Genomic DNA, 25324 nt, shown 5'->3' with positions numbered 1-25324 from the left:
TTGCAAGATAAACTTATATAAAAAAAATATATTTTGAAATGGCTGCCCTGTAAAGTTTACTATTTGTCAAAGTCAAATCATTTATTTCAATTAGACCATCTAAAATGGCACTTTTGAATATAAAGAAGATTCTAGTTGACCCTTCCAAAAGGTAGTTTCGTGTGGAGAAGAATCGGCAAGAAACTCCACACTTACTCTTTTAAAATAGGTTTACAATATTTTGTTACATTTGTTAAATAATTATATGTGAAGACAATGTACTCTTAGAATAAACTACTATAATAAAAAAGTTGGTATACATGTTCCTCACATATTTACAAATATCGAAACCGTAGAATATTAACATGAAAGAGTAATAAAAATATTTAAAAAAACACAACAAAACAGTGTGTGAGATACAAAAAAAAATTACATTATAAATTAAAAAAAAAATAATAATAATAATAACAAAAATATGTTAAAGCAAAAAATCAGCAACCAATTTGATTTTGTCAGATCTTAATCTACGACTATGACGATATACAACCGCCACCGAACTTAGTTCGTGATTCGTCAAATTTACCAGATTTTTAATTACTCATTTATCTTGAAAAATGACAGTGACTTAGAAAAACATTTACGACAATTGACCAATTATGTGTCGGGATTGTCATTAGGGGATTACCGGCAATTTTATGTTTGATAAAGAACCATTTAAATAGATCAGTGTTATCTGTGCAGTTTTCCTTCCTGTAAATAAATTCCACTGAATAATTTATATGTCGGGTAAATGTATTTTAAAAACCCCCTTAAGGTTTAAATCGTGTTTTAAAACATTATCTAATATAAAAAATTCTCATATCACGGTGTTGGTAAATAAACTTTTTGATTTCGTGAAATTTTGTGTGCGTATCGGACAACATCTATTTTTCTTTAAATATTACAGCCGGCAATCGCTGTCCTCGTCTGACAAATGATGTTACGCGCTAACTCTCTTTCACTCTACCTTATATATTTATTATCTTTAACAGCCAGTAACCCTTATTTGCGGCCAGTTTTAACTAAACAGTTGCTTATAAAGTTTTATATGATAATTAATAGAAAAAAATTAGCTTCAATTTAGACATAGACATAACATTTATTACAAACAAAAACACACACACATAAACACACAAAATAACAATACTTAAAGAAAACATAAAATAAAATAAGACATCACAAACAATAAAAATTAGAAATTAAAATTAAGAAATTTTCTTTTGCCATTCGGTTCGCTTCTAGTGTGCAATGTGTGTGTACTGTGGTTGTAATTGGCCCTGGCTCAGCATTATGCTGAGGAGCAAGAAGTTCCACAGCGCTGGTCATTCTGCCAGAGACCACAGCAGCTAGTTTGCGCCTCTAATAAAATAAAATAAATAATTATAGTAGAAAAATAATAATAATAAAGATAAATATTAAAGAAGTGTGAGTAAATCGTGTGTAACGTTGTATAATAAATAGAATTAAATTAAAAGTTAAAAATAAGAATAGACGTAAATAAGTAGATATTTGTTTGTTTTATGGGTAGAAACTAAATTTTGTGGGACTTTTGTTGCATAAGTAGAAGTGTCTTATAAGTGCGACTAAAATTCGACTTTAATTGAAGACACTTCAACGGAGGAGGGATATTGTTCCAGCACTTCGTCGCGTTATATTTAAAACTCCCACGAAATGAAGCCGTCCGATGCTTGGGAATGGCCAGCTCCTGAGTGCAACTCCTGACTTTATGCTTGTTGGCTTTACTACGCCAGAGGAGCTTTTTGTATAGATATTCCGGTTGCTTAGTACATACCACGTCAAATAATAAACAAGCCAGATACAATTTTTGTCGATCCCCCATTGTTAGAAAATTTAAGTTGTTCAAATAGGGGGTGACATGTGAGCGAGGTGGTATGGTGATACAAAACCGGGCGCATGCATTTTGTACTCTCTGGATCAACCGTTGTGCTTTAGCAGTTATACAAGGCCCATACACCGGAAGAGCGTAGGTAAGTTTGGAGAGCACAATGCTTTCACAAAGTCTAATACGAAGGTCGATACTTAAGAAAGGTCGTATATTGTATAGAACCTTGAGACGGAAAAAGCAATTACGAACTATATTTGTAACATAATCTTCGAACCTCAAATGACTATCGAATTCTACGCCCAGATTTCTTGCCATTGGTACCTGAGCTATAGGCGAAGAATTTACTAGAATTGTGGGACTTTGTCTTGCGAGATCAGACACTTGCTTCCTGGTGCCGACCATAAGAAATTTCGACTTCGTTGGATTTAAGAGGAGTGCGTTTTTATGGGACCAAACAGAAATTCGTTCCAAGTCCTCATTTATTTTTCGGACGCCGTCATTGACACAAGCCCTATCAACAGGAAGATATATAATTTGACATATAATTAATAAAAATAGGTTATAAACGTATAAATTTATCGAAATCATACCTGTTTACACCTGGCTGCAAAGAGGTGCGGCCAGGTGCGCAACGGCAACCGTGATTTTTTAGAATCTTCATATTAATTACCGTGATGTAGACATTATTTTATTTAAAAAATAAATAAACGAAATTTTTTACCAAAAATCAATTTGAAAATAATTTAATTAAAAATAATGGCGGCCAAATTTTGATAGGCACCCTAGTAAATGTATATTCTCTTAATTATAAATAAATATAAAAATTTGGTTTTAAACAAAAAGTCGACGAGCACACCAATCCTGCAGCGGGATCTCGTACTATAACGTATATAAATAAATAAAAACAAGAATACAACGAAATATATTTATTATGCATTGATTAGTAAAATTATTATGCGGATACAACATTCTGTTAATGCTACTACTACAATAACTAACAAACAAAACTCCTTATAAAAACTCCATCTCTTTTTATCACAGCGTAAACATCACTTGACAGAAAGAGACAAAAGATTTCTGCTGGTTATATGGAAGTTAGTTTTTTGCAAATCGCAACATTAATGACGGTCAATAATGGAAAATTCTTATAAATCATTTGGTTTATGTTCAGTTATTGTAGTTCATATAAAATAAGGCACCAAAAATATTTTGGAATGTTTAAAAACATTTCAATGTTCGTAATCTACTTCGCCAATTTTCCAACTTCGTACAGGTATGCGGCAAACAGTTTAATCTGAAAGAAAAACATCTCATTTAAGGTAATGATTTGATTAAGTATAAATGATTGGCTGTAAATGACTTTTTCATTATAACTGGGAAACTCATTTTCAAAAAAATAACAGTTTTAGGTCTAGGCATTATCAATATTTTTTAAAAATAAGATTAACTTTCGGCTTAGGCCAAGATTAGGCCCCTCAGTTATTTTGGTCACTAAATTAATAAAAAATTGTACATTATGTTACTCTTAATAAACAATGTCCAATAAAATAAAAGCGGACTCGGGGAGCAAAATAAAAGTATTTATAGTCTCATTCGGTAATATTTTAATTATTAAATGAAATACAGACTTTTATTGGCATATTTTATTTACATACTTCTTTAAGAAGTTTAAAAATAGTAGTTTATGCAATTGTTATATAATAGAGGGCATTAAAATATGAGTGTAGTTTTTTATTTTTCAAAATAAGATTACACTCATGTTTTAATACCTAATTATATGCAGTTGCATACACTACTTTCTTTAATCTGATGGCTATAGCTTTCCAAGTCATAATGTCTTGGTAACATTTGTCGTACGCTTTTCTTGATTTTTCTGGCAAATAACTATTGTCTCCTACAATTTGAGATTTTCACGCATTTCTGTTACAGGTAAATGAAATATTTCCAAACCAAGACTTAGGGTCTTTCATGGAAAGAGCGTACCAATTAAAAAGCCGGCAACGCACTCGCGAGCCCTCTAGTATTGAGAGCATTCAAAGCAAAATATTCACGGGTTTTTAAATTAAACCATTAATAATTAAATATAAACTTACCCCCTCAATATAATTGCGAACATTTAACTTCTCGTTCTGCGAATGCGCCATATCGTCTCCAGCGCCCATGGGCAACAGCAGCACGTTCTTTCCGCTCGCCTCTTGCAACGTTATTGTTACGGGAATGGAACCACCTTCCCTGGACATGTCGGGATCAGTCTGGAAACATAATTCCAATGTAAATAAACATAAGTTAATACTCGACTATTGGTGTCAGGGTGTGATCATAATCCCAGCCGAGAGGTCAAGAGATGCATCATGATACCAAATCGCTGCTAAATAAATAATTACTGTTGACGTAATCACCAAATAAGGAAATAAAAGACCCCCCCCCCCCCCCTCCTACTAATATAACGTAAAAATGAGTTAAATTTGTTTGGTTTAAAACAATACTCATACATTAATCCATTCTTTATAACAAAGAAATATTTTCAAATTTAGACATCAACAACATACATAAGTGTAATTGTTTTTATTATAAAACTAGCTGGCCTGGCGAACATCGTACCGCCTAACAGTCGATTCTTTATTTTTTTTTAATACTTATTCTGCTATTCGGGACACCGGTCTAGCTAAGATAAAAAAAAGAAAGTTGATAAGACAACAAATACATTATGTCAAAAAATAAAAATTTACCTTCCCGGAACCCCTCCACTAACACTTGAACTTTATGATATGGTATTAAAGTTCAAATTGACTTTTAAGTATTATTACGAATATTTTGTATGGGAATATAGAAAAGTGTTGTTTTTAGACGTTTTCACTCAATTTTTTAAATTTTTCTCTCCGTAAGAACCATCCTCGTACTTCAAAGAATATTATAAAAAAAGAATTGGCCAAATCGGTCAAGCCGTTTTCATGTTATGTCGTGACAACGGAAAACGGGTTTCATTTTTATATATATAGACTAACATATATAAACTAAGGCCATAAACAGCCATCTCGCCTTTGTTATTGTTAATTGCACTAACAATTGTGCCATTACTCTTATATTATATTGCCTGTCATAGCAAAACACGTCAGGCAAAGTTAACATAATATATGTGTTAAGAATAATTTACCTATTTTTTTTTAAAGACAATTCACACCAATTGACCTAGTCCCATGCTAAGCTGGTGAAGCTTGTGTTATGGGTACTAGGCAACGGATATACATACATATTATAGATAGATAGACATATAAATACATATTTAAACACCCAAGACCTAAGCACAACAACTGCTCATCACATCGATGTTTGTCTCAGCCGGGGATCGAACCCATGGATTCGCAGTCAGGGGTACTAACCACTAGACCAATAAGTCGTCGTATTGATTGTATTAAAATTAGAAATCATTTAAATTGGTTAAATTTGGTTTTTTTCTAACGCAAAAAATGTTCGGTCCCTTAAAATACATAAGACTTTACACTGTATAAAAATGTGTGCGTGTACTAGGTGTACACACGTAAGAAGTGAAACTTCTTTATGACCTTATTTTTCGAAAAATGCTCTACTATATGCAACTTTACAGAAATTGGTTAAATAAAGTTAAATTAGATAAAGTTTAACAAAAGGCTTTTATTATCATAGACATGAATACAAGTACAATTATTTCATTTTAACTTATTACTGTACTACTATGTAGTACTAAGATTATTACAGAATTTCATTAATTGTAATAGAATTATTAGTATTACTATCATTGTTATCGTTATTATATATTTTTGTTACTAATGGCTTCGAATCTCTTCGGATCAACCGTGGTAGGGACAAGAAAAAGATGGCGGGTAACCGAAAAATGTGACAAATGCGTGTAAATTTTTTTCCAACGCCGATAAAGAAGTTTGACTTCAAAAAGCAACATGGCGCGTAATCTGCTACAAAATTTCTCCCATACGTCAATAAAGAAGTTTCACTTCAAAAGATGGCGCGTAACGGAAAAATGTGACGCGTAACGAAAAAATGTTACACTAAATTTTTTTCCAACCCCGATAAAGAAGTTTCACTTCAATAAATAATAAATAATAAACGCCGATAAAGAAGTTTGACTTCAAAAAGGAACATGGCGCGTAACCGAAAAACGTGACGCGTAACGAAAAAATGTTACACTAAATTTTTTTCCAACCCCGATAAAGAAGTTTCACTTCAATAAATAATAAACGCCGATAAAGAAGTTTGACTTCAAAAAGGAACATGGCGCGTAACCGAAAAACGTGACATCATCATCACAAAAATTACCTGGTAAATGAGTTTAGTAGCCCGAGCAGCTGCCTGGTAATGGGGATGATCCGGGTTCTCAGTCCACGCGCGACCACTTTGCGCCCAGATTCGCATCTTGTTCGGGGAGCCACGTTCAGCCCACTGAAACATCATTTAAACAATTAAATAAATTAAAGAGTGGTGCTACAAACAACCTCAGATTTCTGTATCTGATTTATGATTATTGCCAGTTCTTCTCTCCCGTTCTACGCCCTTGATTTGAGAACTGGCAGTAAATGTAAAATTAGAAGCACTAATATGTATAGGTATGTTATTTAAAGCTGGCGGCTTCAACACATTTACACTTTGTGCTTGTGTAGTGTCTGTGAATAAGCGCGAGACGTGATGTCAAACTGAAATTCAATCACAAATACATCACGAAAAGACTGTCCGTCTCTCTCGCGCTCGGTCAAGCTTATGAGTATAAAAGAGACAGTTATTGTTTTTCTTTTGCTACTGTTTATGTTGATCTTTACTGTTTTACATTATTATTATTTTATACATGTTGATCTTTTTTCAAACATTACCAGGGCAATCTCGTGAAATGGTGGACAATGTTTTTAATTATTGTAAGCATCTTATTAAAAACAGTTTAATGAAAAAATGTTATATTTAATTTGACATCAGATGCGACTGGGGTTTCTAAGAGGAGTATTGAAAGAATTGTTAGTGAAGTAAAAGTGAAGTGTGTTGATCTAGATGGAGCTTATGTCGAAAAATGAAAAATTATTTACACAAACTACTCTTATACGTTCTTGGTCGGGCTTAGAACTTTTGGATCCACCCTCGTATGCACATAATATTTATATGTATTTGACACATTTTTATTTATTTACAACCCACCCAACCTAACTAAAACCAGAGTAGACTAAAATATATAGCTTGGCAAAAAAGTTATATTTTTAAACATACTGTATAGTGAAATTGCATTAGTGTGAGTACTGTGAACGCGCCAGCTTTCGATAACCGACCTATATTTCTCTACTGACAAGTCATAAGTATACATTATGTTACCTATGTGATTAAATGTTTTTTTTTTTGTCAATCTAATAGGCAAGTAGGTGATTAGCCTCCTGTGCCTGACACACGCCATCGACTTCAATTCATATTTGTGCTACAGAAGCGGGCTAGCGAGGGAGTCGGTACGGAATAAGTTTAAGGATAATTCCTTATGAATATTATGACACTATCTGGTCAATATATTCTTGAAGCCTTGTTGTATGTACAAAAAATATATACGATTTTAAAACAAATGGTGACATTTATTATATATTTCTTAAAAGAGGATAAAGTTTTTATCGCTTTTCTTCTTTTTTTCACCTATGAAATACTCACAAAGTGTACTCTTTTTGAACAAAAAATAGTTGGTCATCTTATATAAACCTGTTTTAGTAAAAACTTAATCAAAAACTCGTGAATTGAAAATGTTACGTCATATCGATTGTCATGTTTTTTACATAATTGCGACATTATCTTTACAACTCACGGTTTAATAGATAGATAAGATGTCTCTATGAGAGATAAGGGGCAAATTCCTCATGTGTTTTTGTGGCGTTTGTGTTTTGGAGCTTATATATAAGCTAAACAATAATAGTTTTTTTTTTATGTAATAGGAGGCAAACGGGCAGAAGGCTCACCTGATGTTAAGTGATACCGCCGCCCATGGACACTCACAATGCCAGAAGGCTCGCAAGTGCGTTGCCGGCCTTTCAAGAATTGGTACGCTCTTTTCTTGAAGGACCTTAAGTCGAATTGGTTCAAATATTAAATTGATTGAATTGGTTGAATAGTACACTCAAAATATCTTTATTCATATAGGTAAACAAGTACTTATGAACGTCAGAAAAGAAGGTAAATTAATTGTAAATTTACATTTACTACCAGTTCACAAGTCAAGGGCGTAGAGCGGGCAAAAACTGGCAAGAAACTTGCCGCCACTCTTTTTAATCGCTAAGTTCTGAGTCATACAAATTGTTTGAACTGGAGCAAATCAATCCCAAGGATTAGGATCATTTAAGAATACACAAATAAGGTAGAAAGAGGATAAAGACACGAAAGAAGTGGCTATTAATTCCTCCTGTTTGAAAAATTATTGTAAGGGAAAGGGGGGGGGGGAAACTTCCATAGGGGTAGATGACTAAAAAATCCAAAAACCTTTAACACAAACAAATACAGATACATATCTTAATATATATAAATTACGTGTCACGTTGTTTGTCCGCTATGGACTCCTAAACTACCGAACCGATATCAATCAAATTTGCACACCGTGTGTAGTTTGATCCAACTTAAAAGATAGGATCTCAATTTATACCCTCAATACTATTTTATTGCAAAATATTTGTTTATTATTTGATAGTCTTCTAACAGATGGCGCTGCTTTGAAAGTACCAAAGTTTCACATAAGCTACAATTTAATGGCATAACCACCAATAAAGCATGGTGGTCCCCATGACTGGTGTTCTCCTACCGTTTCCCTTGAATAGGTTACTACTATGTAATATAACTAAAACCTTAGCCACAGCAACGCTTGGCCGAGGCTGCTAGTATATATATATATATATATATATTTAAATGATTACTTGTGTGGTCCAATATGTTGTACTCTCGTACCACAAAAATACAACGCAGCCTTACCTTCTTATGAACGTAGTCGAACACCAGCTTCTCAATTTCAGCAGGCTCTTGATCCGGAACCAGACGAATGGAAAACTTTCCAATCACCTTTCCAGGTATTACGGTTTTCCCACCAGGCTGGAAGGCGGCACCTGGTATTTTATAAAAAAAATCGTCAATTAGTTACGATAAATTATGGGTAAAAAAAAAAACAATTCCAAATTTTTGAAGTGAAACTTCTTTAGAATCGTTGTGATTCTAAAGAAACGACAGCGACAGTAAAAAGAGACAGACACATAAATTAATAGGATTTGGCGTGAGAGAGAGTGAGATAGGAGGCATTATAGTGTATAAACTTTAAATTAGTGTGTATTTGAACATTTTCTGAAATAAAAAAACAGATTTGATGAAAATTAAATAAGTAAGTCAAGTAAGTAGTTTAATTATAAAATTAGATTATTTATCAATTTTATTTACAAATCATTAGTTATAGAAACTTTTTGAAGTGAAAACTTCGTACTACACTTAATTAAAAGTTTATACACTGTATAATGCTTCCTATCTCATTTTCTCCCACGTTGGATCTTGTGAATTTATTTCAAACTTTTATTATTTTAGTTTTTACCAAATTAAAGATTGATATTAAAGTTATAAATAAAAATTAAACATTAAAATATATATTTTTTTAAAGAAAATATCCTACATTTAGATAGAGAAAAAGTCTAATTTACATATTTTAATTATAAAAACTTTGTTATTGAAGGTTTCACTTCTACCACGTGTGAATTGGACACATGATTTTTTTTTATCGCGAAAGATTTACAGCTTATAAACTATTTTTTTTTATGTAGGGGGCAAACGGGCAGGAGGCTCACTTGATGTTAAGTGATACAGCCGCCCATGGACACTCACATCGCCAGAAGGCTCGCAAATGCGTTGCCGGCCTTTCAAGAATTGGTACGGTATTTTCGCTCTAGCTAGCGTAGGAACTACAGACCATTCCCTCTCGCCTAAGTAAGGCCATTAGTGGGACATATACTTTATACAACGTGTAATTGATTTCGCTGAAAGATTATTCTAAGAAGCAATGATTATTTGCGTGAGACATTGTAGTTGATATAAATTTAATAACGTATGATATATGTATACAAATAACATAAGAATTGACCAATTCATATGACTAGTAACTTTAAATTCGTTAGACAAATTTGAGCGCCATTGTGTGTGGCAGAATATGCGAACTTACGATTTACCTTACACATTTTTATACCATATTCTTGCAAAAAAATATTATTATTATAAATATCCAAAAAACGGATGCAAAAAATCCTCACATCAACACTAACTATGCAAAAAACTCACTTTTGTACCGAGCAAGTTGGACATACAACGACCTTGACTTGTTTTTTTTTTTTTTTAATGGCTCTGGCACGATTTGTGCATTAGCCAGCGTCAAGTAAAGGATTTTTTTTATAATTCGTGCTTGTCTTTAGAAATTCGACCGTGTCCTCTATGTACGGTTTAGCACTCGCCCGGTACCGCACAACCCTCCCAAAGGCCGAGAACAAATTTAAATTAAATTAAAACTTGCCCTCGAACCGGGAATCGAACCCGGTACCCCTCACCTAGCTCCCACTTAATAAGACCGCTAGGCTATGAGGCCCCCCCTTGACTTGTTTGACTGTTGCGGAATATGGTTTGAAGAGTGGCAGAAAGTGGAACTAAATTTAAATCAACATACAACAGGCTAGGAAAGTAATGAAACGTCATCGATGTTTGATCAACTGGCTGAATATCTTTCAGGCCGCTAGTTAAACGGCGCTGTTAAGTTAAAAATTAATTGAACGGCTAATTACACTAGTTGGCTGCGACATATATATACATATAAAAATGTTATGTTGGTTTGTATACGCTTAAAACAGTATTTTTAAAGTTATACTTCTTTAGGCGCGTTATGAAAGATTGATGAGAGTGAAATTTTACGATGCGCGCGCACCGTGACACAAAATTAACAGAATGAAGTTGCCCACGGAAGATGCTACGGCATTGGACATAATTTAAAAACAACATTCGAATAATAATAGAATTTGTGTTACACTTAATGTAAGAGAATAATAATAAATATTTATTTATTTAATTTTTCAAATGTAAACTGAACATTATTGACTATAATGACTCCTTTTCCAGTCTTTGATTATTTAATTATAATTAATTATTTGCATGCAATCAAAAGCTATTTTTAATAATGCCAAAGAAGTATAACTTCTTACGCGCGTACATAAGTACACGCACCCTTTTTTTATCGATCAGCTGTGTACCAGTAACCGCGCCATCCGAAGCAAGGAAAACACTCGCGAAGCGTGGCAGGGTACAGTTAGTATACCTAGACGTATATATACGGCTCCTCCATCTTGAGCAATTAAACAACTAATAATGAACAAAATTTCATGTGTTTGATGATGTCAAAGATTCAATGACTTAAATTATCCGTTTATTGTCACGCAAGAGGTTATACAAGTTCATATTAATCAAACTAGTAAAGAAACATTCGATCGTTTTGCGTTATATCCGAAACTTGTATAAAGATGTAATAATCCAGTGACGCTACAACTCGAATTAGGTTTTATTTTGAGAGTTCTTTCGGACCTTAATAATAATAAGTCTTTATTCACTAACCAAATATATACATTTACATAATTTCAACCTAAGCGATAACATATATTTTTTATAGCACTCTAAATATCAACAGCCAATAGGTCAGGTTTTCCTTGTTTCCACCACGTGCGGACCGTATTTCCCTCCTTTCTGGTTCTTTTATCTATGTTCGCCATAGTAAATTTGTATGACGATTTGATATTTTAAAAAAGTACCGAGAGTTTTTTACTCCGGCTTTTTCTCTCGGCCTACACCCTCTGTCTTCTTTGCCGATGAGTAGGGATCTCTACCGTGTACCTGTATCTTATATTCCATAATAAACATATTTTATTTTTTACATAATTCCTTTGCTATCCGCGCTTGTCAACATATCACATAACATCTACAAAGTGTACTATGGAGATTGCTCTCAAGAGTTGTTTGGGTTGATCTCTCCTGCCTCAGGACCGTACCAGCTGGATTATCACCAAATTTCATCCGCATAATGAAAGTCTTCCACTATCTTTCTTCTTCTTCTTCTATATTCTTTTGCTAGCGAACTGTGAAATCGACGCCCGACTTCCCTGGGAGATATGACCTCGAATAGTTTAGTCAAGTCGAAATCATTTATTCATATAGGTAACAATGTACACTTATAAACGTAATGATAATATATTTAATGCTTCTAATTTTACATTCACTGCCAGTTCTCAAATCAAGAGCGTAGAACAAAAAAAGAACTGGCAATAAACTCTCCGCCACTTTTGATCACCATGTTCCACAAGACATATTAAGTAATTAATAGTTCATTAATAATAATAAAATAAATTAAAAACAAAGATTTGTCCTCTATCAGCAAGAGACATGGTGAAATAGGAGCACGCACTTACATTCTCGTGGGAACAACACGCAAATACATAGTCGAAATAACTAACATCACCGCATACACGAATTCAAGTACGACCAGTCACCATAAGTAGCACCCGCTCACGAGTATATTTAAGAGAGCATACTCCTCTCTCAAAGGTCGGCATCACCAACTAAAATGCCTGCCTTGATGGCTTTGGTAACTGACCTTTATGGTCGACCAGTAGGCTCGTATCTTTATATATATAATTCTTCTGTGAGTGTGTATGTCACTGAACTTCTCTCAAACGACTGGACCGATTTTAATGAAATTTTTTGTATGTGTTCAAGGGGATCTGAATGGTTTAGATTCACAATATTGTCCGCTGGACAATGTTTTTTTAATTAATTTTTAATTTATTAGTAGTTGTTGATTTTGGAATGTTTTACATTGGATCCGACAGACGGCGCTACCATCGCAGTGTCAAATTTTAAATAATATTCGAATTTTAATTTTATTTTTAATTTATTAGTAGTTGTTGATTTTGTATTTTTGATATACATGGCAAAACGACGTTTGTCGGATCAGCTAGTATCCTATAAAAAATAGCAATACGCTTGGATCAAGATAAAGTTCTTACCTTCGATACCATGAAGAGATAGACTTGGATATCTCCATCTGTGCATCAAGAGCTGTTCCTTAACACCATTGTGTGGTAGTTTGTAGGCCTCAATGCCTTTCCTGGTGGGGAGGAAAATAAATTTTACTTGTATGTTCGTGTGTATGATACGTGTCGATCGTAATTTTAATTTAGAAAATTAAATTACCACAAATTACATGGAAAATATACTTAAGGTAAGTTTCAAAAACCTCCTTTTTTTTGTTTATTTACACTTCGTTGCAATAAAAATAAAAGAAACACAAATAACACAATACATAAAAATTATAATGCAACGGGCAGCCTTATCGCTTATAAGCGATCTCTTCCAGGCAACCCTAGTTAAAGAGAAAAACTAAAAAAAGAAACATCATGAGTGCGAGAAGTGCAGAACCAAATGTTATATAAAAAAAATATAGAACCTTAATCTAAAGTAATACAAAAAAAAAAAATAATAACAAACTAAAAACTTAAAGGCTAATCTTACAGATTCATGAACAGCGAATAGTGATGCAATGCAAAAGAAAAGGAAACACAAGAATTACACAAGTCACGATTGATCAGGATAGGATAAGGATAAGAAATTTTTTAATGGGTTATTTAACATCAGATGACTGGTTTGCTCTTGTTCTATAAAAAAAACAGGCAAGACCTGATGTTTAGTGATACCATTGGGGGCCTCATAGCCTAGCGGTCTTATTAAGTGGCAACTAGGTGAGGGGTACCGGGTTCGATTCCCGGTTCGAGGGCAAGTTTTAAATTAAATTTGTTCTCGGCCTTTGGGAGGGTTGTGCGGTACCGGGCGAGTGCTTAAACCGTACATGGAGGACATGGTCGAATTTCTAAAGACAAGCACGAATTATAAAAAATCCTATACTTGACGCTGGCTAATGCACAAATCGTGCCAGAGCCATTAAAAAAAGTGATACCATTATTGGCATTGACTGCCAGAAGGAACAGGGGCTTTTTAATTGGTAAACTCTTAGGGACCCTAAGTCGAATTGGTTCGGAAATATGCCCATGGACACTCTCAATACCAGAGCGTTCGAATGTGCATTGCTTTTAAGAATTGTTACGCTCTTGAAAGAATCCCTAAGGTTCGGAAATACTTCAATGGGCAGCTGGTACATAGTGGCGCGATTTAAATAATAATAATAAAAACTTTATGACAAAAGGGTTTGTGACAGAATTCATATATCGCTAGTCCCAACACTAGGTAGGCCCTGTGTTGTGGGTAACTAGAAAAACTATTTTTCAAAAAATTCAAAATTCAAAAATCATTTATTCACGTAGGTAACACAATGTACACTTGTGATTCGTCATTAAAGAAATAAATATTAATGCTTCTAATTTTACATTTACTGCCAGTTCTCAAATCAAGGGCGTAGAACGGAAGAGAAGAACTGGCAATAAACTCTCCGCCACTCTTTTTAATCGCCATGTTTTTTTTTTTTTTACACAACGTTTGTAAGGAGCTGCAACCATTACACCATGTTCCACATGACATTTTAAGTGATTAATAATAATAACATAAATAAAAACAAAGATTTGTCCTCTATCAGCAGGAGGCATGGTGAAATAGGAGCACGCACTTACATTCTCGTGGGAACAACACGCAAACACATAGTCGAAATAATTAACATCACCGCATACACGAATTCAAGTACGACCAGTCACCACAAGTAGCACCCGTTCACGAGTATGACGCATGGCCAGCCATCGGCCCCCTCGCCATATTTTAGGGAGAGAGACAACCCGACGCATGGACGCCGCCACAAGCAATGACATTTAAGCGAGCATGACGATCCTTGAAATGTGGACTTGGCTACATAAGAAAATAATAATAAATCTGAAATAATTGGATACCACATGGATCACGGTTTGTTCCCACTTTACATTAAAACAGTCGTGGATGTTGACGATCGCCCCGTGACGATTTTACGTGGTACATGTTTAAATTATTTGAAAAAAAGATGATAATCTTTATATATATAATTCTTCTGTGAGTGTGTATGTCACTGAACTTCTCTCAAACGACTGGACCGATTTTGATGAAATTTTTTGTGTGTGTTCAAGGGGATCTGGGAATGGTTTAGATTCATAAATCAGCCCGCCAGATGGCGCTGCAGTCGGTACTTTCATACTTTGCTTTACTAATCGCTTGAAATATCATGCAGGACAACGTCTGTCGGGTTCACTAGTCTATATATATAAAAATGAAACCCGTTTTCCGTTGTCGCGACATAACATGAAAACGGCTTGACCGATTTGTCTATTCTTTTTTATAATATTCCTAGAAGTACGAGGATGGTTCATACGGAGAGAAAAATTAAAAAAAATTGAGTGAAAAAGTCTAAAAACAACACTTTTCTATATTCCTATACAAAATATTCGTAATAATACTTAAAAGTCAATTTGAACTTTAATACCTTATCATAAAGTTCAAATGTTAGTGGAGGGGTTCCGGGAAGGTAAATTTTTATTTTTTGTCATAATGTATTTGTTGTCTTATCAACTTTTTTTTAACTTACTAGCTAGACCGGTGTCCCGAATAGCAGAATAAGTATTAAAAATAAAGAATCGACTGTTAGGCGGTACGATGTTCGCCCGGCCAGCTAGTAAAAAAATAATAATAGTATTTAATTTAGTGTTGCAAATGAAGTGAATGAGTGAGTGTGTACGCGCATGTATTTGAGAGTGTAGCTGAAAGAATGATCGTGCACTGTATGTATCAAAGGACGTTAGGTATATATTTAGTAGATACATAAATGACAAGTTTTATGTATAACGCGATACGTTATCAGTTATTATTGTGGGTAATTAAATGTGCATATTGGCACTACAAAGACTTATTAAAACGAAATTCATTTGTTCAGTCAGAAAAAAATGGTTTAATGAAGAATGTGATATAAACCCCTCTGAAACGATTTGATCGAATTTTAATTTATTTTCTGGAATATATGAGTAGTATTGTCCTAGTGGTTTCAGGGTACGACTCTCATCCCTGAGATCGTTGGTTTGATACCCGGCTGTGCACCAATGAACTGTCATTCTATGTGCGCATTTCACATTCGCACGTGCGGTGAAGGAAAACGTGAGGAAATCGGCTTGCCTTAGACCCAATAAGTCGACGGCGTGTGTCAGACACAGAAGATCTATTTGCCTATTAGATTGACAAATGATCATGGAACAGATCTGAGGCCCAGACCTAAAAAGATTGTAGCGCCACTAATTTATTTATTTTCTATTGGTAAAAGAATTTAAATCGCTTCGCTATGACAAAAGAAAGCGAGGAAGACAAGTAAGATATTAGGGGCCTCGTAGCCTAGCGGTCTTATTAAGTGGCAGCTAGGTGAGGGGTACCGGGTTCGATTCCCGGTTCGAGGGCAAGTTTTAATTTGATTTAAATTTGTTCTCGGCCTTTGGGAGGGTTGTGCGGTACCGGGCGAGTGCCTAAACCGTACATGGAAGACTTGGTCGAATTTCTAAGGCAAAAAGCAAGAATTATAAAAATCCTATACTTGACGCTGGCTAATGCACAAACCGTGCCAGAGCCATAAAAAAAAAGTAAGAAGATGAAGATGGAATAAGTAGAGCAGCTGGCCCTATGTGGCTACGTAAAGCTAGACACCGAGAAGAGTGGAAACTCTTAGAGGAGGCCTATGTCCAAGGACAAGTTGTGAAACAGAAATTAACCGCCTTGTCGATTAGTTTGTTGTTTACGGACATTTTTATGTCCTAAATATTTTACAGCCATTATTATTATTATTACAGTGTAAACTCTATATAACGACACTCAAGAGACTCAATTTGGCGTTACAAAGCAGTGAAATGGAAAGAAAAATCTGTATTAGAAAAAGAAAATTTATTTCAGACTAGTAAAAAGAATTCGAAGTCTGTATTTACTGTACCGGTAGTTAGGTTGTATTTTTTTAGTTATTTAATGCATGTCTTTCAATATTGAGGCATATTCGTGATAAGTATTACGTAACGCAATTTTTGGAGATTATTGACACCCCCCCCCCCCCCCCCCCCATGTAACTCGCCGTAACGTTTTTCAGTACCCAAGTACAGTACTGTACTCGAGTATAGTAAAACGTTTCGTGACCACCTAGTGACTCTTTAGTTACTATTATGTGGTGTAAGTCGAAAAGAATATTAACAATAACGCGTAATTTAATCCCCACCCCGCATCGTAACGTTTTACAAAAGGAAAAAAAATCGTTACGTAATATGTACTTGAACGCTCCCTAGGAAGACAAGCTAAACCAACCAAAGCCGATATTTCGACGCTTTAAGGTATTTGTCGTTATAGCGAATGACGTTACATGGAGTTTACACTGTATATTGTTGAATGAAAATCCACTAATTATTTGTTCGACGCTGCGGATACTAATTTATAATGATTGTTCATTTCAATACAGTCTTCATCATGGATAACCGTTTGCAAAGCAAAAGTTTTAACATATATTAACTACTAGCGGACCCGACAGACGTTGTCCTGTCTTAACTATGAATATTGATTTCAAATTGGTATAATGAATTAAAAAATATTTCAGAAACAAAGTGTTTATTATTCTAATGCTTTATGTTATACAACATTCTTTGTTTGTTTTTCTGGCTCGCATATTATTATATTATCACCTAGCCGTTTCGCGCCCGCTTTGCTGGACGAATTAAAATAAATTTTATGTTTCATTATTTTATTTTTTTTCATATTTTTATTATTCTTCTTTTTAACTTCCCGCTAAAAAAATTGAAATATTTCGAAAATCGAGTTTTTAACAGATGTTGACGTTTAGAAGTTCTAGGAAGCCTCCCCGAATGTTTCCGCGGTGAAGTCCGTATGGATAAATTTTCATAAAAGTAAAACAGCAATAAAAAAATTAAGGAACGTTGGAATTTAATAAATAAATAGCCATAAACCATCTAGGAAAAATTTCGCATCGAATGGTGGTAGTTTCGTGTTTCAGTGGTTTAGGCGTGATTGAGCCTCAAACGAAGACCATTTTCATTATATATATATATATAGATATAATAACTCCGATCGAAGCATTTATTTTGAACGATATTTATTTTTCTTACATCCTCTGACGATATTTGCAGCACGCATTCTGTCAATGTTGTGTTATGTCAAACGCCATAAGGTTACACCAAAAAGTTCGAATTGTATGGTGGTTAAGTATTCTTGAATTTTCTAATTTTCCGCGCAATTTTTTTCTTTTTTTCTTCTCCTGACAATTACAAACACAACAAAAAAAAATCAGACAAATCGGTCGAGCCGTTTTCATGTGATGTCGTGACAACGGAAAACGGGTTTCATTTTTATATATTAACTATATGTTGAGAAAAACAATTAACATCTAAATACTATAAAATGCATATGTTAGAGAGGTTTCAGATGGACTAGACTTTTCTGTTTAACACTCGCAGTATTAGACGAACACAGATCAGAAAGTAAAAAAAGTTTTTTTTTTAGTTTTTTCACCATACCTGTACGCTTCCGGGTCAAAGTCGATTGTGTCATACAGCTTCATTTCACTGTCAGTCAAAGGTGCCACAGACTTGTAGACATCGGTTATCAAAATTTTGCCATCCTTGTCCACCAATGTGTTCATCAGGTATATCAAGTCCGTCATCGCTAAAAATAACAATCTTTATATATATAATTCTTGTGAGTGTGTATGTCACTGAACATCTCTCAAACGACTGGACCGATTTTGATGAAATTTTTTGTGTGTGTTCAAGGGGATCTGGGAATGGTTTAGATTCACAAATCAGCCCGCCAGATGGCGCTGCAGTCGGTACTTTCATACTTTGCTTTACTAATTGCTTGAAATATCATGCAGGACAACGTCTGTCGGGTCCACTAGTGTATTATAAAGCTGAAGAGCAGTGTTGGCCTAGTGGCTTCAGCGTGCGACTCTCATCCTTGAGGTCGTTGGTTCGATTCCCGGTGCACCAATGGACTTTCTATGTGCGCATTTAACATTCGATCGAACGGTGACGGAAAACATCGTGAGGAAACCGGCTTGCCTTTGACCCAACACGACAGAGTCTGTCAGGCACAGGAGGCTGATCACCACCTACTTGCCCATTAACCACTGATTTATATATTTAAGCAGAAGAGACTGGGTGACTCATATAAAAATATGAAGAGGGGAGGGTTATGGGTGACAAGACTTTGGTCCCTGGTGCCTTATAGAAGCCAAAATACCTTCCAGTGATTACATAATTTTTTTTAAATTAGTAATTTATTTTGTGATATGGTATTTTTTATGGAGATGTTTATTTTCTAATGTACTGCAAAATATGGTGTAATGGTGCAAACAACAAATCTTCTAGAAGAGAAGAAAAAATAATTAGTTAGGAAATATCGTGTAATCTAAAACAATTCATTTTACCCTGTAAAAATACATATTTTTTATGAGAGGGAAAGCAAACTGCGGGCTTAAAAAAATATTAATAAATGGTACAGGACCTTATCTCTTCCATAAGAGAAGAAAACCTGATATTTATTTTACACTGTCTAAATACATTTTATATGATACAGAAGTCAAACGGCAGGATTAAAAAAAATAAACTCAGATAATAATAGATGGCGCAATGGGCCAAACAAATCTCTTCCAGAATATAAAAAAAAAACAAGAAAAAAAACTAAAAATGATTACCTTCATGAACTGTTCCACCATAGACACCACTGTGTAAATCCATCTTCGCGCACTCAACTTCCAAAAAGTAATAACTGATTCCACGTAGACCATATGTAATGCATGGTTTTGTGGTCCCCAGCCAATAATTATCAGATATGCACACATAATCCACGGAATCAAAGAAACCTTCGGGTTTCAGCTTGTCCATTAGCAACTCATCAAGACCTTCCGAACCAGATTCTTCCATACATTCAAATACAAACTTTAGGTTTACCGGTAGCTGCAAAGGAAATTGAAACTAAGCTTCTGGATGTCAATGGTGTATGTAAAAAAACATGTGTGTACTTATGTATACGCGTTTGAAGTTATACTTCTTTCGATAAAAAAAAAATAATCTTTGCAAAAATTTTATTCTACGTTTGTAGAAAAAACGACACTAACAATAGAAAAACGGTATTTAATACATTGAAAGTTTTATTCTAACGCATTATCTAGTTAAATAAAGTTTATTTATCTAGATAATGCGTTATTACCCTTTACTTATTTATTACTTATGTACGCGCGTAAGAAGTTATACTTCTTTGGCATTATTTAAAATAGTTTTTGATTGCATGCAAATAATTAATTACAATTAAATAATCAAAGACTGGAAAATGGAGTCATTATAGTCAATAAAGTTCAGTTTACATTTGAAAAATTAAATAAAAAAATATTTATTATTATTCTCTTACATTATGTGTAACATAAATTCTATTATTATTCGAATGTTGTTTTTAAATTATGTCCAATGCCGTTGCATCTTCCGTGGGCAACTTCATTCTGTTAATTTTATGTCACGGTGCGCGCGCATCGTAAAATTTCACTCTCATCAATTTTTCATAACGCGCCTAAAGAAATATAACTTCAAAAAAATCTACATAATTAAAGAAATGGAATTTATTTATTCTAGCATGCAACTTATAGGTACACATTGATATTTACTATTTAATTCAAGTCCATTGGTTAGAGTTCAGTCGACATGTGAGTAACAAGAGGTTTATGATAGCTAAAGTATGATACAAATTACTAGTTGTATAAAAATGTTGACTATAGCTAACTTCAAGTTGTCGGTTTTTTGTGACGGTGTGCGCGCGTATCGTAAAAATTTACTCTCATAATTTTTCCCTACCGCGCCAAAAAATAACTTCAAAAATTGTTACGCCATGGCTATCAAACTATTTAATCACCTTCCCAGTTGTTATAGATCACTGCCGTGTAATGCTTTCAAGGGGAAGGGGATTCAATTTTTAAAGGTGCCTTTAATGGGAGAGTATTTACAGTTTAAACCATAAGTTTTGACAACAATTATAAATAACTTAAATAACTGCTCAAGCAGTGTTGGCTTAGTGGCTACAGCGCGCGACTCTCATCCCTGAGTTCGTAGGTTCAATCCGAAAATTCGCTCGAACGGTGAAGGAAAACATCGTGAGGAAACCGACTTGGCTTAGACTCAAAAATTCAACGGCGTGGATCAGGCACAGGAGTCTGATCACCTAATTGTCTATTAGATTTATTTAGATCATGAAACAGATACAGAAATCTGAGGTCCAGTACTAAAAAGGTTGTAGCTCCACTGATCTATTTATTTTTTTATAAACAACTGTTATTATTATTATGATAATTAATATGACATTTGCATGCCTATATATGGCTGATTGTGAGGTTTTTTTGATTAATACATCTGAATTCTCTTCTTTTGCAGATGATTTATTATAATTACTATAGATGTTAAATGAATCCGTTTGATTTTTTTTTTAAAAGACAATTCACACCAATTGACCTAGTCCCATGCTAAGCTGGTGAAACTTGTGTTATGGGTACCAGCCTAGGTATTAGTCTATGGGTAAGCAAACTAACTAAGGGTAACTCCCATATGCCACAGTTCATGCTAAATCTTGTTTCTAGTTTCATTCGGTTGGGTTTTAATTTCTAGTTATAAAGAAAGTTAAAGGATGCAAGTTTGACAGGACAAAATAATTTGTCTATATTTAACAACAAATAATTAGAAAAACAAAATTTTATTAACACTTAATTGATGTTAAATAAAAAATGTGTTTATTAAGTTGACAACAATTCATTATAATGTGTAAGAGATTTGGAAACACACATATAAACTTCAATCTGCTTCGCAACACATTTTTGAATCGTGTAATTGATACATGACTCAATATGTATGTGTACATGTACAATTTATTTGTAAATTCAGGTCAAATAAATAATACGAAAAACAAATAGAATTCCACTATCATGATTCAATTGTTACGGTAAACATTTGTTTTAATTACGTTTAATCAGCAGGGCATTTCTATAAACTAACTTATAATATATGAAATACTTAAACATCGCATTATTATCTAACACCAATTTTATGTTAGTACATAACTTGATTTTGCAATTTTATATAGAAGGTTAGCCTACCTAATTTAATGTTTAATTCATAGATACATTAAAAACTCATAAATTGTATGCAAAAAGGAATATTATAACTAAATTATATTGATTATATTAATATATTAAATTTTTAATCAAAATTTATAATGGGTATGGTGAAGGAAAGTATTGTTGGGAAACCGCCATAGCTAATTGCAAAACTTGAATATGGTGTGTTAGGCCTGTTAGAAGGCTGATCAACTACTTGCTTATTAGAAAAAAAATGAACACAAAACAGATAAAAAATCATAGGACGTAACAGTATGTAGCATTTTAAGAAATAGATCAGATGGCTATCGAACACTGCCAAAAGGCTGTTTTCTTGATTCCAATGTATTGTAATTAAGCATAGAATGGCTAAAAGGGAAGCTTATATAATTTTAGCATTCAATTTTCTCTTACCTCTTCTCCGACACCCTTGATAGCATTAATAGCATGCAGCCATCCCAAAACTGGCCCTTTATCATCTGTAGAACCACGCCCAAACAGCTTTCCATTTCTCTCAACTAGTTCAAAAGGTTCAGAATCCCATCCATCAGATTTTAAGGCAGGTTGTACATCCAAGTGTCCATATATACAGATTGTATTCTTCTTGGGGTCCTGTTTAAATAATGAGCAATTTTATAAGATAAAACAAGCAGTATTAAGGATTTTACAAAACAAATCAGATAAATCTTAAGAAATTACATATTATTAAAAGAAGCTAGAACAATCTGAAGTGAAAATAAACGATTTGAAAAGTCTATAAATTATTCTACATCCCTTCATACAGAATTGTATATTATATTAATATCCCTTTAACTTATGTTTTCAGCTCAGACTGTTAAATGACTTCATCTGATGAGAATAGCTGTACAAGCCATAGATTATTCTGGATGCCATTAATTGATATCAGGGATGTATTGTTGATAATAGGAATAACATTCTTAAAAAAAAAGAAACAGCTTGAATAGCTTTGTATTAGTAAATGTTTGTGATATGTATAACCTACATGTGTTTAAATTCTTAAAAAATTATATATTTTTTCCACAAACAAAACCAAGATTGGGTAATGACCATATCTATTTAACATAATCAAAACCTAATTCTTAATATACAGTAGAGCGTCGATTATCCGAACGTCGCTCAACCGAACGACCGCTTATCCGAACAGTAATAACGCGCGGGTCAACGCTCTCCCCACCTCGCGGGACCCATGCTCACGCCTTTCGCGCTTCTGTTTTCGCGCACTTGTCGCCTCGTTCATTTGTTATTGTGCTCATATGTAACTTCCAAGTAACCGCTAGTCGATAAACTAAATTTTGCCGCGTGAAAGTAAACTCTTTTTTTAAAATGCCTAAACGTAAACGTGTTGTCCTTACTATGAAAGATAAATACGAGATTAATAAACGGTTAGAGGAAGGCAAGGCAAGGAATCTGCAACCAAGTTATCCAATGAATACCAACCTAACTAGTAAAGACAATCATTTACCTGTACGTAAATATATATGGCTGAATCATTACATGTGTACTTCGATTATAGTATATATATGTATTTCAAAATAGTTCGATTATCCGAAAATATCGGTTTTCCGAACACCCACGTCCCCCAATTAGTTCGGATAATCGACGCTCCACTGTAAAAAGTAAATTACGATTGCAATTGATAACCGAATATTATTAATCGTGATAATATAGTTTAGTCTTGAGATATATTTAATCAAAAATACAATTTTACTGTAGGTAATTACGATTTTACTCTTTTTAAAATTGTTTTCGCACTATAGTTTTGTAAATTAATCTTGCATTATTGACATATCGAAATTCAAGATAAAAATTAAATTATGTACTTACATTTCCCAAAGTCCCAACAAGAACGGGCGGTAATTTAATTTCTTTACCTTCCATATTTTGGAAACCAATATCGCGCAGCTCGGTGCTGGCACCAACTTCTCTCAACTTTTCTTGAGTCCATTGAACCATTCGAACACAATCATCCCGATATTTTGCATCACAAGACACAGATGGAATTGCTACAGCCTCTTTCAGTAATTTCTTGTAAGATTCTGTGTTTTGATCAACATATTTAAATATTTGTGGCAACGTTTTTTCGGTAGGCATCTTATCCGTCAGCTCTTGATGAGATATGGAATAACAATGATAAAGAGGGCGTATTTTATGTGTAATTTCAAAACGCCGTATCACCGGTGAACTGAGCGGCAGGCAAACGCGTTTTGCTTTATAAAGAAAAGTCATTGTGACTCGATTGCAGTTTGCATTTTTTATTGCCTACTAGTGATGTAACTATGTTGGATGGTTATATAAATAAAACGATGTGCTCTAGGAATGTTGTCATTGTCAAAGTAGTTTTGACCTAATCTAATGAAATAAATTCTCATTCAATTTTCGATTATGAGAATTGGTAACTTAAATGTATTCTGTGTTTAGATTTTTGATGGTTACAAAACTAAAATCCTGATTTAAAAAATATTTCACACCGAATTAAAAACCTATTCGCTTAAATCGGCTATTATTAAAACTCGACATTGACAATTTATACTGATATTAACATCATCAATTTAACCTGTTTTATTATAAAATATATTTTTTTTGCATTTAGTTACAGTACAATGCAAAAGAAAAGACGAATAAATGTTGTATTGCAATACAATTAGTTGTATTTCTCTTATCCATATTAGTTGACTATGTGTATGTATGCAAGGTAAGTAGGTAGTAGGTATCCTGCATATTATATTATTTAACATATTTAATTATATATTTTAATTTATTCATAAGTTTTATTGGTAAGTTCAATAAATGATGCATTAATTTATAAAAAAATAAAATAAATAATATATTTATTAACACATTAATATAGATATTAGTAAATAAATAAATCAATCATTTGCAAGAAAGATAATATATTAGATTTAATAGATATATTATATTTTATACTTGATATATTATTCTTGATAGGACAGCATTATTATTATTAAATAATTAAACAATATTTAGCTAGATGTTTTATAACTTTTTTGTAAATGTTTGTCATGTAAAAATGAAATAAAAACTCTAATCTAAGCATTAATGCTTGATAAAAAAATAAGTTTTCCATTCAACATTATTTTTATCGATACAAAAGGCCGGCAAAAGAACAAAACTACTGCCATCACACGTATACTAAGTCACGACTAACATTGTGCTATCTCATTTTTACCCATTAAAATGGTGGTTCATAATAAAGGACCAATATATTATAACACCTTCATTTG

General features: G+C 33.6%; 1 protein-coding gene across 1 annotated transcript; it reads right to left on the bottom strand.

Moving 5' to 3' along the window:
* Positions 1–2775: 2775 nt before the first annotated feature.
* On the bottom strand, positions 2776–24330 carry LOC125061807 (cytosolic non-specific dipeptidase). The gene is made up of 9 exons (XM_047667409.1): positions 23907–24330; positions 22476–22673; positions 19623–19884; positions 18445–18592; positions 12934–13034; positions 8834–8964; positions 6176–6298; positions 3958–4116; positions 2776–3158 (listed from the first exon to the last, which is right to left on the bottom strand). Exons 1-9 carry the CDS (start codon positions 24306–24308, stop codon positions 3108–3110), a joined length of 1575 nt encoding a protein of 524 aa, XP_047523365.1. The 5' UTR covers positions 24309–24330; the 3' UTR covers positions 2776–3107.
* Positions 24331–25324: the final 994 nt, after the last annotated feature.

This window comes from Pieris napi, chromosome 24, assembly GCF_905475465.1.
Source record: "Pieris napi chromosome 24, ilPieNapi1.2, whole genome shotgun sequence".
NCBI classification, from domain to species: domain Eukaryota; kingdom Metazoa; phylum Arthropoda; class Insecta; order Lepidoptera; family Pieridae; genus Pieris; species Pieris napi.
The sequence above is the reverse complement of the archived record's forward strand: the minus strand, read 5'-3'. Positions and strand labels throughout refer to the sequence as shown.

Coding starts and splice junctions, on each gene's coding strand:
- LOC125061807 (XM_047667409.1), bottom strand. CDS start 24,308: ATGACTTTTCTTTATAAAGCAAAACGCGTTTGCCTGCCGCTCAGTTCA. Junction 8,965..12,933: donor ATCTCTTCATGGTATCGAAG/GTAAGAACTTTA, acceptor ATAAAATACCAG/GTGCCGCCTTCCAGCCTGGT. Junction 6,299..8,833: donor TCGACTACGTTCATAAGAAG/GTAAGGCTGCGT, acceptor ATGATGTTTCAG/TGGGCTGAACGTGGCTCCCC.